Raw genomic sequence first — 12,686 nt, forward strand, 5'->3', positions numbered from 1 at the left:
AAACTCCAGTTTTGAGATAACCAAAACTGGGGATGTATATAGATCTTAAAAGTCCTCGTCACAAGGAGAAAAACGTTTTGTTTCTCTTCTTTTTCAAAACATCTGTATGCGATGACAGCCGTTAGCTAAATTTACCGTGGGACTCATTTCACACTATACGTTAAGTCAGGTCCTCGTGCTGTACATGTGAAACTTACACAGGGCTGTATGTCAATTATAGCCCAATAATGCTGGGGTGGGGGGGAGGATAATCAAAAGCCAAAATAGAGAAACAAAATATAAAATGTTTATAGTGAGTCTGTTTCAAAAATAATCACTGAAAAATTACTGAATTTCCTTGGTAACCGATAAATTTAAGCATGAAATTGTGTGAAAACAGCATTTCCACTAAATACCCAAACTTCAGAGGTGAGCGAGAGAAAAAGGCACAGTTTAATCCTGAGGCCCCAAGCTGTTCGCCTGTTGATGGGAATACATAGCTGTTTGTAACCTCAAATTCATACTTGTGCAAATTACATAGACCAGAAGTCCCAATGCAAATCGCTTTAAAAATAGCGATCTAAAGCTTCCATATGAAGTATATTTATTTTTCTCTAGGATTAGGACAGATTGCGTTGGCAGCCTAGTCTTTCATAAAGAGGGGGGTGGGGAACAGAGTTGGGCCTTCATTTCCTCACAAAAGGCACAATGGGAAGCGCATCTGTGAACATTGCATAATTTGTTATGTTCTACAAAGAGGTGGGTTTTTGTTATACACATACCAAAGCTATTTGGTACTGTTTCACCAATGATCTCTATTCAGGTCCAGAAAAGAAATTGGCCTCCGCAGAGTGAAAGGAGAGTAAATTTTTCTTTAAAAATTAGATACAGATTATCACTTCCAAATGCAGGAGGGAATTTTACAAGTGACGGTGCACTGATTAGCTTTCCAATGGACATCCAGTCCTTTATGAAACACATACTAGCAGTGGTCAACTGTGACCAATGTGGTTTATTACTCTCCAGAAGAGCTGAACTGAGATTACCCATCTAATCTAATTGAGAAATGTTGGGTGAACTTGAACTCTTTCATGGACATGAATGACCAGAGAATTTATTTGATAAGACATTAAAAGCTGAATATGGTAACTATCTCTTTGATGGTTTGATACAGTCATTCCCTTAGTTCATTTGCATGCCTTTCATATTTTTTCGTTAGTACTCTGCTGGTGATTACACGAGCAGCCTAAACGAAAAAGGAAAAAAAAAAAAAAAAAGTTTCCGTACAACATCCTTATGGAAACATTAGAAACCTTGCCTTTATCAGTAAACACTCCCGGCAGTCTTGAGTTGGTTAACACTTTAAAAAGTGACTTCAGCTTTCAAGAACAGTAATTACATTGGGGAAAATTTAATAAATCCACAGTTTTCTCGGACTGTTTGACGGTCCCTAAATTATTTTTCAATTTTGTCCTCTGATTTTACTAATTAACATTTTAAAAAGACATCAGGAAGTTGACGTATTATTTACCAGCCTCCTTTGCATTTTGTTGTAAACCGGGCAGTGCGAGCTATTATTGGTGGCACCTCGGTGCAACATTTATGGTAAGTTTGCCAACAGTATGGTATACAGGTGGCATCAGATAATAAAGTAATAAAGTGCTTGCTCTTCACACGCCGGCTGAATTCAGGATAAATGCTGTTGTATTCCCAATGGCTGTCACCATATAATTTGGATATATGCATCTCCTTCTTCTTCTATTTAAATATTATACTTTAAAAACAACTCCTACAAACGCAAAGATAGAAGCTCAAGGTACAAATGACAAAATCGCGCGTCACGTTACTGGTGACTCTTTAAGTAAAATTTTTCATTGCCACTTTGTCCTTAAAATAAAAAGGCCTTTTGGCCGTGCCCATACAAGCATAATAAATTGTATATGTTTGTGATACTGAATGACTCTTGCCCATATGCTGCACCGCAAAGCTACATGAATGAGGCATTTACCAAATCAGGCCCACCACATTAAACAGAAAAACAATCTTTATTCATGGTAACTTATCAGTTTCAATTAATCAACCTTAACAATGGAAATTCTGATGTGTTCAAGCAACTTGAAAGCAATGGGTCATCTCCAGGGCAGCCATGTTGTGTCTTTGTGCCTAACGTTTCAAACAAAGCAACATCTCCAATAAATAGACATACGTATACATACATACATGTGCACGTATATACATCCCGATGCGTGACCACAGCTATGCCGCGTTCTGCCAGTAAACGAGCATGTTTACTGCCTGTGATTTTTATCACGTTAAGTGTGATTGTTTTCCTTCAGAGTATTACTTTTTTGAGCTCTGCAAGTTTAAACAAAAGGAAAGAAATTTCCATTGGATGACCATCCTTTCAGTTTCTGTGCTGCTATGTGAATAGCATTGTGCAAACCATTCCAATGGTTTTGAAAAGGGGTAACCATTGGTTTGATTTGGTTACACGGTTTAGCAAAGAGCTCCCTCCCACTGCCTTAGGGTCTGTGAAAGGTCTGTGACCTGTTTAGAACTGCCAAGTGAAATGTCATGTCGCCCCTCCCAAATGGGAGTATCTGCATTCATTTGATCAGTATAAAAAATGATTGGGGATGGCGAGATCAGTGCTTTTGAATTGCAATTTATAGCAGTTTACAAAAATGCACATTGTTGGAAAAGAAAACATGGAAGTGTTTCTTTCTAAATTGCATTACCTGTGAAATGTCATTAGTCTTTTAAGGATATTTACATCCTTTTTTTATTATTACTTAGGAGACTTATTTCAGCTACAGAAAGTCAGAATTTTATCACATTATGATTTTTAAACTTGTGTTTTGGTTTTGATAGCAGAATTTAGAGAAGACGTTTCTGAGTTCCTAGGATAAACATAATTTGTTGTCATTTCCCTTTATTAACTCTCCAAGATAGTCTGCTGATCAGTTGCATTAGCGGAAGACTCCCAATGATCTTTCTCAGATTACAGAGGAGATCCATTTGTTGGCAAATGCCTTGTCTGCTGATTTGTAAGAGGGAGTCCGAAATCATGGGCATACGAACTCTGCCAGGTTTCCGTTACTCCTTCAACAGCATGCTATGTAAATTTCTTTGTGAGAGGAATACTTTCTAAATTACGGTAGCCCCAGATTCATCTACATGTATGCACCGCTTCATAAAAGGAAATGTTATTCATTTTCATTAAATACGCGAATGTTAACCGAAACGTGAAGGTAGGCTGTTCAAGTTCACAAAGGCTTAATGCAGCCACCTGGGTCTCTGGGTTGCAGAAAACAGCACCTTTTATACGATGTCTAGGAATCAGCACATTTTCTACGATGCCCATCTCTTTGCCTAGGCAAGTGGGTGGAACTGGATGTTATTTTGAAGAATTCTTCCTTTAGGAAGAAAAGTTATCTTGGGAAAAGGGCCTCAGAACTTCCCTGGCTGATACTTGAGTAGAAAAAGAAAGGGCCTGCTTCAGAAAAGACTTGACCCAGATAGACTCCCTGGCAATCCACTTTGAACCTCCCCACCATTGAAAGGCGAGGTTGTCACGTTTTTATCTTTGTTCATGTTAAGCCTTGGAATGACAGCCTGTCTCTGTGTTCCCCTCTCCCACTGCCCCGGCTGTAAGTGTCCACATTGACACCTACCGGTGACCGCAGGCTGCAATTCTTTGTTGCCTTGTCCACGCTCCTGGCTTTCACTGGGATTAGCTCAGGGCCTTTGTTCCCCTTCAAAGCTGGAACATCACATCCCATGTTGTGGCTTTCCTGTCTCAGACCCCCAACGCTTTCCTCACAATTTACACACCAGGTAAATGTCCCTCCCTACAGAGCAGAGAGCCTAGCCTGAGTGGGGGGGGGGGGGGAGGGGAGGAACCTCCCCAGTCCCCAACTTCAGAACCCCTGCCAACTGGTTTTGTTTCCTTGTCATTCATAATTTTCTATTTCATATGGAGGAAAGACTGAAAATGCAAATGGAAGTTTAAATCTTCGTTGGATCCTTGGACCCAAACACAAGACAGCCTCTGCCTTTTTAAATTCTCTTACAACTGCTCCTAATTCTAGGAAGGTGACCCTCAGCAGAAGGTCATTTACTGGCCTTGGTCACAGGCTCCTAAGACCATTTCTATAGTATGGAGCAGCAGGAAAACTGTCTCAGAAAAAAAAAAAAAAAAACTTGGCTGACAAGCTATTCTGAAGGCCAAGGAGGATCTGACTGCCCGACCTCCCCCACTGCCCACCCGTCCTACTTCCCTTCCAGGTTATTTGAAGGGGCTCCCAACTGGAGGCCAGACAGGGAGGACCCACTAAAACTGAGGCAGAGAGCTCTGCGTGAGGACCAGGAAGTGGTTTATATATAGCAAGTAAAACAAAATGCACATATGTTCCTTTTCCCGTGTTTTTAGGGAGGGTGTCTGGAACCCTGGAAGAAGAGTCTTTGGAGAAGCCATTGATACTCCAGAACAACCCAGTGAACGATGTGGACGCTACTGAGTGAGGGGCAGGGCCCTGGGCTGCGCAGAGGGGGACCACAGAGAGGACCCTCTCCATCCTGGCGTAAGGCCTGCCTCCCTGGCCAAGGGATACTCCCTCCAAGGCGTTTCTAACAAAGCTGTTCCGTCTCCCCGATGATGTAGACTAACTCGAGGCCCGCCCTTGAAACGAAGAGAACGCGACGTGGGGGCGGGGCGCGCCCCCCCGTGCGCACCTTTCCAAACCCTCAAAGGCAGGTGCTCGCTCATGCTGGGTGAGAGGGACGCACGGACTTCGAGGGGCTGCCAAAGCCACTGGGGGCGCTTCCTGGACTCAGCAAGATGCCCCAAAACCTTAGGGTGGGGAGGAACGGACTTCAATTAAAAAAAGTTTGAGGCACTAAGCTTTCACTCCCTCGCTTATCCATCCGGTCTCTCTGTAACACCACGTCAAACTGATTTGCTGCCTCCTCGCTTGCCGATGAATCCCCATGAAGGCGAACCTTAACGCCTGGTCCAAGGGGATTTTAAATTTCCTCTAGGGAGATCCATTCTTCTCTTACATGGGCACTGGGCTGCCTGCCCTATCTTAAAAGCCATAAACAATTCTTTCGAAAGTGGGAAACTCATTGGAGTTTTGCCTCCTGGTAAGTATCAAGGCCAAGATTCACGTGTCTCTTTGCAGCATGTCAGGTATCATTTACGGAAAGTCCGGTTTGCTTTCTTCGGTGCGTAATGTTCAGCTTGGTCCTTTCCATTCCCCTAACTGCAAGCGGGGCCCTGTCTGTAGCCCAGTTTCAGAAATGCAGACTCCTAATTACACGTTTCTAAAGCTATGTATTAAGTCTCAAGAAATATATTTGTAGTAGCTGTCACATAAAGCTGATCTACTCTGCTGTAAAGGAAGCTGGAGAGGCGATTTATTTGTGCGTAAAAGGCACAAGATTTAATTGGAGAGAGACGTGTTATTTTCAACGCAAGAACATGGGGTGGCATAGCGCCGGGGAGCATTATTCGAGCTTCATCTACTATGCACTATATGCCACCGTCTCCAAAGGAGTGTTGTTGCCCTAGAAACTTGTTTTAAATCTGCTGCTATATATCAACACCTTGTTTTAGCAGTCCTTGGCTGAATTACAGTTACACAGTTTGGCGCTTCTTTCAAATTTCCTCCCATCAGTTTGGCTAAAGAAAGGAATTTTTCTCCTTTAGAAATGAATTGGCTTAATTAGTAAGTAGATTAATGGCAATTGCTGGTGAGTTGGTTTCCAGCAGAGTTTCACCAGAGAGGGTTAATCGGAGTCAGGTCTGGAATCTTTCCCAGAACTGGCTGCCAGCCATTTCCACCAACCAATCAACCCTACAAGAAACGGAGGAAATGAAATAGAATTTATATTCCCTGTACTACCATCCTGGGCAGAAATTCCTTGGAAGCAGCCTCCTAGGCTGGGTTGGGTTCAGTACAGGCGGTTTCATTTCAGAATTTTAACAGAAACCTTGAAAGGGTTTCACCTTCAAGATTTATCTGAGGACCAAAGCAGAATTTCAAACGGCACAGGGAGGCTCTCCACAGAACACTGAGGGCGCATTGGAAACGCAGGAGGCTCTTAGTCAATTTCAGGTTTACCTAAATTGCAAAAACCTCCCAAGTCCTGTCCTAATCTGTTATCTACCAGAAGCCTTTAAAAAGTTGTGTGTTTTGCAGTCTTTTCCCTTATTTGTTCCATAGTGATAAAAATGCATTCATAGTTTAACTCGCAGCTGCATTAGTCTTGCAAAAAAAAAAAAAAAAAAAAACATCCCTGCTGAGAAATGCATATAATAGGAAAAACAGATCGGCTGGACAGCAGTGTAATTAATGCCAGAAAGGGCTGAGGCCGGTTTCATAGTTTGTCTTTTGAGGATATCAAGACGAGACCTGGTGAAAAATGACGCATGCTTTAGCATTTCAGAAAGCTGGCAACTGGCAACGCTGTTCCTTTTTTCTTTGACTTTCTGCCTCGGAACAAAGAGGTCGGCAGAACTAGCTAGGTTGTAATGAGTTCTATGTCCCTAGCACATTAAGTGCATCATGGAAACATATTGTATCGAAATAGTTTGGAGGAGAATACCGGGGATGAAAGAGAATGGGTGCTTTGATCAGCTCCCTGGGGTCCTGAGTGCCACAGACTGACTTGCAAGGAGTTATTCAACCCCAGCTAGACACACTTACAACACCATTCAAAGAAATTTGCATATCTGTAATTTATCACATTGGTCCAGAACATTTTTGCAAGGTAAATAAAAGTTGGCTGAATAAAAAAAAAAAATCAATCATCGCAGATATAGAAGAAACTGTGAAGCCTGTGTTTCCATTAAAAACATAAATAAATATGTCCATAAAACACGACGATTTAGAGGCTGACTTTATTTCAAAGCGTCCTTAGAGCAACAGGTTGTGTGCTCACAAAGGCAAGAGTGGCCACAGTTTTGTTTTTTTGTTTTTTTGTTTTTTTGCACGTCTACTTTAGGGGAGTGTATTCGCAGCTTCCCGCTAGAAGAACAGCAGAATGTGAATGAGATGTGTGTGGCTCTAACCAGCCCGCGACACGCAGAGAAAAATTAGTACACACTTTGAGGAGATGTGAGAGATGGCTTCATCTCTTTGGCGGCTGCATGTGCTAAGGTTAAATCTCATTTCTCCTCCTGTGGATGGCATTGCCAAGCCCTGGTTGCTGAATTCAGAAGCCCGAGAGGATGAAATGTCCTCGCACGGGTCAATAGGAAAACTTGCTCTCGAACGCCCCATGAGAACAAGTGGAAATTTTAACAGGCAGGCATTGTTCTGAGTTTTTAAACAACCCGGTTAAACAGCAAACAAGAATCTTCAACTTGACCTTGGAAAAGGCTGGTGTGCCTAGAGATCATCTATCAAACAACTCTGGATGACAATGATATATTTCTAAGTATTGTCAGATGAAAAGATTGATAAATTTGCTGCTGCAAAGAGAGAACTTTGGCAACAGGCAACAGGCAATTTAGTGCGCTGCCTCGACCGCCGCCTCTGTCCTTGCCACCCCCAACCCCCCCCCCCCCCCCCCCCCCCCCCCCCCCGGCCTTGGGGCCAACTTGGTAGAAAAGGGGCCAGTAAATCAGCACTGTAATATTTCTTAAGGGGCACGGAAAAGCTGTGAACAGTACCTCTCATATTAAACGCAATATTTCTTTGCTTTCGTGGGGAACAAAAGTCATAGCACGACGTCTTTATGGCTAATTCAGTCAAAGGCACATCTTGGTTCCCCCCGCAGAAAGGTCAGTGTCGTTGTGTTTGGTCCACCGAGGGGGTGTTTTCACACTGAAAACTGAGCCAGCTGTCCCTGTCATACCCTCGCCATTGGGGAGCGCGCACTAGCCATGGTTATTAGGCACATTCTACACCTGCAAAATATACCGATTTCCAAGACTTTTCAAGACACCCCCTCTCCCCCGTTCTCATGCCCCCTCCTCCCTCGTCTACTAAACTTTGACAACACAATTCAAGCCCTGGATGAAAGCGCTGCCAGCAAGAGGAGAGCTGGGGAGGGGGCAGCTCAGCCAGCGGCTCCTGGTGTCTATTGAGCAGTCATCAAAGAAATGAGGCGTCAAGTATGTTTTCAAAAGTATGGAAAAACTTCCAAACGAGGGCTTAGAGCCATCACACGTTTGCTATTGCCAACATGCTGATTTCCGAACCCTAATATTTAATTTTATGTACCAGTGTTAGGTGAGGGGTTATAGCCAGGCAGCCCTCATTTATAAATTGGCCCTTTAACAATTTTCATTTGTATTCAGCGTGTCAGGACATACATGTTTTTTTCTAAGTTGCCCCCGTGTGAGCCCACATGCCTTTTTGAAACTCCAAATGCCAACTCACTGTTGTCATCCATTTCACAGCGCCTGCCCAACTGGATCTCATAATAAAACTCCTTCCAGAAGCATCTCTTAGCTAGCCTTTAGCGCCGGAACCCAACTTCAAAGGCTTGCCCTCTAAAGCTGGATCCCTAGCTGTCTGAGGGACGCTCAGTGGTCCAAACAAGAAAGGAGCTGAAGGGGATCCTGTGCAACCGCTGAAAAGAAATCGTAAAAATTAGAAAGAATTCAGAAAAATTCGCCTCTAGAGTGAGAACCCCAGTCCCTCTGAGGCAGTAGTGCAAAAGTAACTAGTTTTCTCCAGGAGCACTTGAAGGCGGGGGTGGGGGACTCAAGATTCCTATCTGGCTGCAAGGTTTGAGGGGGTGGGGGTGAGGAGAAAGGAGAGGATTTAATGAGCCCGTGGTGAGTCTCTAATCCCGATCTTTGTCTAGTCCTTCCTCCCAAATTACAAAGAGCTACGTAAGAAGTCCCCAGGGTGGGCAAAGTGCAGGAGTGCCCAGGACACCTTGGGGACTCGGGACACAGTCGGAGGTGAAACACACTGCGTGCCACAGGAGGTGGGGGAGCGTTTGCCTCTCACTAGCAGGGAACCCTAAACTCTTTTCCTGGCGCCCCGGGGCCTCGGGGGAGCCCGCCACCGCCAGGCGGAAAGCCGGCGCCTTTCCAAAGCGAAGTCCGCGCAACAGGTTGCTTGGAACAGGTGCCGAAGCCCCAGGGAGGGGGTTGGCGTGAAGCCGCGGAGATAAGCCAAGGGCCAGGACCCTGCCGAGAGGCAGGTTTAGGTCCCCGGGGAGGGGGGGGGGTGGCCAAAGTAGGGGTGGGCTAGAAACCTGCATCCTCGCCACGCAGCTACAAGCGCTGGCGCCTCCGCCCAGATGCAAAACCAGCTCGCCACGGCCTGCGCCCCGGGCCAAGGGGCCCTCTGCAGGCGGCCGCCCGGGGGCTTTCCGCCCAGCCAGGGGGCGTAGTTACCCCGGGCCTCCCCAAAAGAAGCCCTGTCTCCTATCTCCTGCCCTCCTTCAGGCCGTTCGCCCCCCTCTCTGCTCGCCGCTTCCCGGAGCCCCTCTTGGAGACTTCCATGCGCAAAGACAGCAGAACTGCGGAGAGCCCGGCGCCGGGCAGCCACTTCCAGCCTCGAAGGAAGACGCACGGCACCCGAGCCCCGACTGCCCCGGGAGCAGGGGCTAGGCGGGCCTCCGGGGATACTCGTCCGACTCCACCCCGGCTCTCCGGAACCCTGGGAACTCGGGGCAGCGGGCGGGGCGCATGCGCGCCTCGGGCCGGGGACCCTCCCCAGCCCGCGGCGTTTGGGGAAAGTTTGGCGAGGTTTGCCCTGGCGGCGGCGGACGTCCCAAAGGCCGGGCCGCCCTGGGGATGCGGCCGGGAGCCCCCCGGAGTTCCGGGAGCCGGCTCGGCGGGGGCCCGACGGCTGAAAGGCGGCAGAAGGTGGGGAGAAGGAGGCCTTTTGTGTGTGGCACAGGAGAGTCACTTGCGCACAAACGCAGCAGCGCGCTCCGCCGCCGCCTCCGCCTCCGCCGCTGCACCTCCGCCCCCGAGGCGCTTCATTACAGCCCAGCCCTTCCCCCGCCTCCCCCCCGGCCCCTGCCTTTGTTCGGCTTGAAAGTAATGCTGTGAATTAAAAGAAATGACAATATTTTCTATCTGCTTGAAAGTCCAAGAGAAGAGCCCTTGAGCTTGGCAAAAATCAGGCAAATCATTCATCATGCCACCCCGCACCTGTGGTCTTGGCATTGAAAACCCTCCGGACCTATTCCTATTAAACTTAATTATTCCCCCAAAGCACACAATGGTTGAAATGGAGCAGGTTGGAGTCTGTTTATTGGTGGTAAATGTTTTTCTGAAGATCTTCTGAATCTCATTGTTAGCTCGTTGTTTGAGGCTGCCCTCTTTCTTTCAGACTAGAGGAGCCTTGGACTTTTCAATTTTCAATCGTAACATCTGCTTAATCGTACGGATCAAAATATGGAGACACAAAACATATGTAATGGTTGATTTGTTAAATCCTGGTAATGAGTTATTAACAAGGGAAAACAATAGGCCAGGATGGTGAGAGCCTTATGGTAACAGAGTCACTTTATGCAACGCCTGACGTTTCCCTTCTTGATAAATGGAACTAAGGTCTGAGCGCCAGGTGATAGCAAGAAAATCAATGTCTTTAGGGGCCAGCACGGAGACTTTTTTCTATGTGAAAAATTAGGAGACATAAAATTTAATTGGCTGATCAGGAGGGGGGGGGAACAGTGGTCTTAAGTTTAATTGCCAGTAGGCTTAGCAAGGGAGACAAAACAAGATTTGGGCCTGTTTGTTTGCAGCACCCCAGCCTCAAGTCCAAGTGTATCATTGAAAATGTGTTTTATTATAACACATGTCATGCTTTACAGTTCCCATATTGTGTGAAGACAATAGTTAATGGTACATTAAAGACAGGCAAACCATGCCAACACGTCTTGGAGACATTGTAAGGGCCTCTCTCTTTGCTTCTCTTAGGCAGCTGCAGCCCAGGACCCAGAAGCACAAAAAAAGAACAAGTTTGAAATACCAGGTGCATCCTAGAGAACCACGACAGGGATTGATATGTTATAGCCCAGGACATGAACCTAGCAATAAAGATATCATTTCGATTGTCTGCGGCTTCCACGGCCTGTAAAGCCCGGGAGGCCCTCAGCAGCCTGCTTTCTGGCAGCTCAGTCTCCCTCCCTGGGTTTCCCCATCTCCCTGGGCCAAATCCGAACACCTGTTGGCCAGACCCCACATCCCGTCGTGGGAATCGCTTCCTCCCAGTGGTTCCAGATCTCAAAAACGCAATTGGTTGTGGAATTATTTAGGACCATTCCCACAGGCTTGCAGAAGGCTTTGGAATGGCAGTGGGAGGGAGGGCGAGGGCTCTTCCCAGAGAGGTTCGCCAGGGAGTGCTCAACTGGTGTTTGTTCAACCTCGCAGCTGGTACTCGGTGCCACCGCACAGGCCCATTAATGGAAATGGGATGAGTTTATGGATTTAAGAGGCTTCACGCCCTCTCCGCCGGAGGGGCGTTAATCCCACTGCTGGCTGAGGAGCAGTCCTGGGAATCCCCCACAGCCGATTTCACAGGAGTTCCCACAAGGCTCTTTGTGCGCTCCGCTCCCACCCCGGGGGTGGGAGTCTTGCTGTCTCTCCCCCTACCTTTTCTGTCCTACGGGACCTACAGGTTCCCGAATTCAACTTTTCACGAGGGCTTTCAATTAATCCACGGTGTCTCCGCCACCGGAAGTAAGACGCTCCACAAGGGGGCTCCATCCCAGAGGCCACCCAGCTGGGGATGGGGAAGTGGCTCCCCTCTCCCCCTCTTGCCTCCCCCCTCCTCCCCTCAGGAACCACCCCACCCCACCTCCTTTCAGAACCTGGGATTTTCTGATGAAAAACAAAGGGAAGAAGCAGGATGCCTCAGGTTTCCAGCCTCGGGAACCAGAAAGGCCTCTTTTCATGAGGTGTAATATCTTTGAAGGCCATGATGGGAGGTCTCCAACCCTCATGCCCACCGGAAATGTAGGGGAGAGAGAGGGATGAGAAGGGGCTTTTACTGAGTAGAGCCATTGGCGCTCTGACACAAAGGCCAACCTGGGACGGAGACCGGCTGAATAGGTGGGAATTGAGGATTTGTATTTGGCGGTAGGGGGCGAAGTGTTGGGGGAAAGGGAGGGTACCTCACCCCAACTCTCTTCTCAGAAGTCTTCTGGAAACCCTCTCCAGTCCTCTGTCCTCCCACAGTCCCTAGCAGGGCAGTCTCGACCACTGGAGAAAGATTTAGTCAGCCCGCCAGTAGAGATCAGGAAATGTACCGGGTTCTGGGTTTGCAGACTCTTTATTATGCTGAATGGACTAAGGCCGCCAGCGAGGACTGGAAACTCTTTCCCCTGGGGGTCCCGGGCTGGGATTCAACCTGGGGCCTATGGGTGCTCAGAAGAGCAAGGCTGAGCAAAGAGTGTCCTTGGCCACCCAAGGGTTTGGCTTACTGCATTATTTTCATACGGAACTTTTTTTTTTTTTTTTTTAAGTTGGGAGAAACGTGTGGACTTAGAAGGACCGCTGAATACCCATCGCTCAGACCGCCCACTGGTCCTTCCAGTGCCAGGCTGTATGTACTGGCCAGAGCTGCCCCAGGCCAGAGGCCTTCCAGCCTGCCCTACCAAGTGCAGCACGGGCCTCTCTGACGCCAAAGGAGCCTCTGAAATGATACCTTTGTTCTGCTTTTACTGCCGCCGTTGGTTTTTTTTTTTTTTTTTTTTTTAAGAATTGCTACACTAGCATGAATGGATTA

The 12,686-nt window shown here is 47.2% G+C and overlaps 1 protein-coding gene across 2 annotated transcripts in view; it reads left to right on the forward strand.

Annotated features, from left to right (window-relative positions):
• CUNH10orf67 (chromosome unknown C10orf67 homolog) overlaps nt 1-11,013 on the forward strand; it is a 167,526-nt gene extending 156,513 nt beyond the window's left edge. The window contains exon 17 of one of the 2 annotated variants that reach the window (XM_040451222.1): nt 10,877-11,013. In XM_040451222.1, the coding sequence (XP_040307156.1) occupies nt 10,877-10,923 (47 nt within the window). In that variant the 3' untranslated portion in view covers nt 10,924-11,013. Of the gene's footprint in view, nt 1-4,411; nt 4,883-10,876 lie in introns of those variants that run through there. The other variant, XM_040451221.1, reaches the window with a different exon arrangement.
• The last annotated feature ends 1,673 nt before the right edge of the window (nt 11,014-12,686 follow it).

The sequence above is a fragment of the Herpailurus yagouaroundi genome, unplaced genomic scaffold (assembly GCF_014898765.1).
Source record: "Herpailurus yagouaroundi ecotype Mexico unplaced genomic scaffold, PumYag 203, whole genome shotgun sequence".
Classification (NCBI taxonomy): Eukaryota; Metazoa; Chordata; class Mammalia; order Carnivora; family Felidae; genus Herpailurus; species Herpailurus yagouaroundi.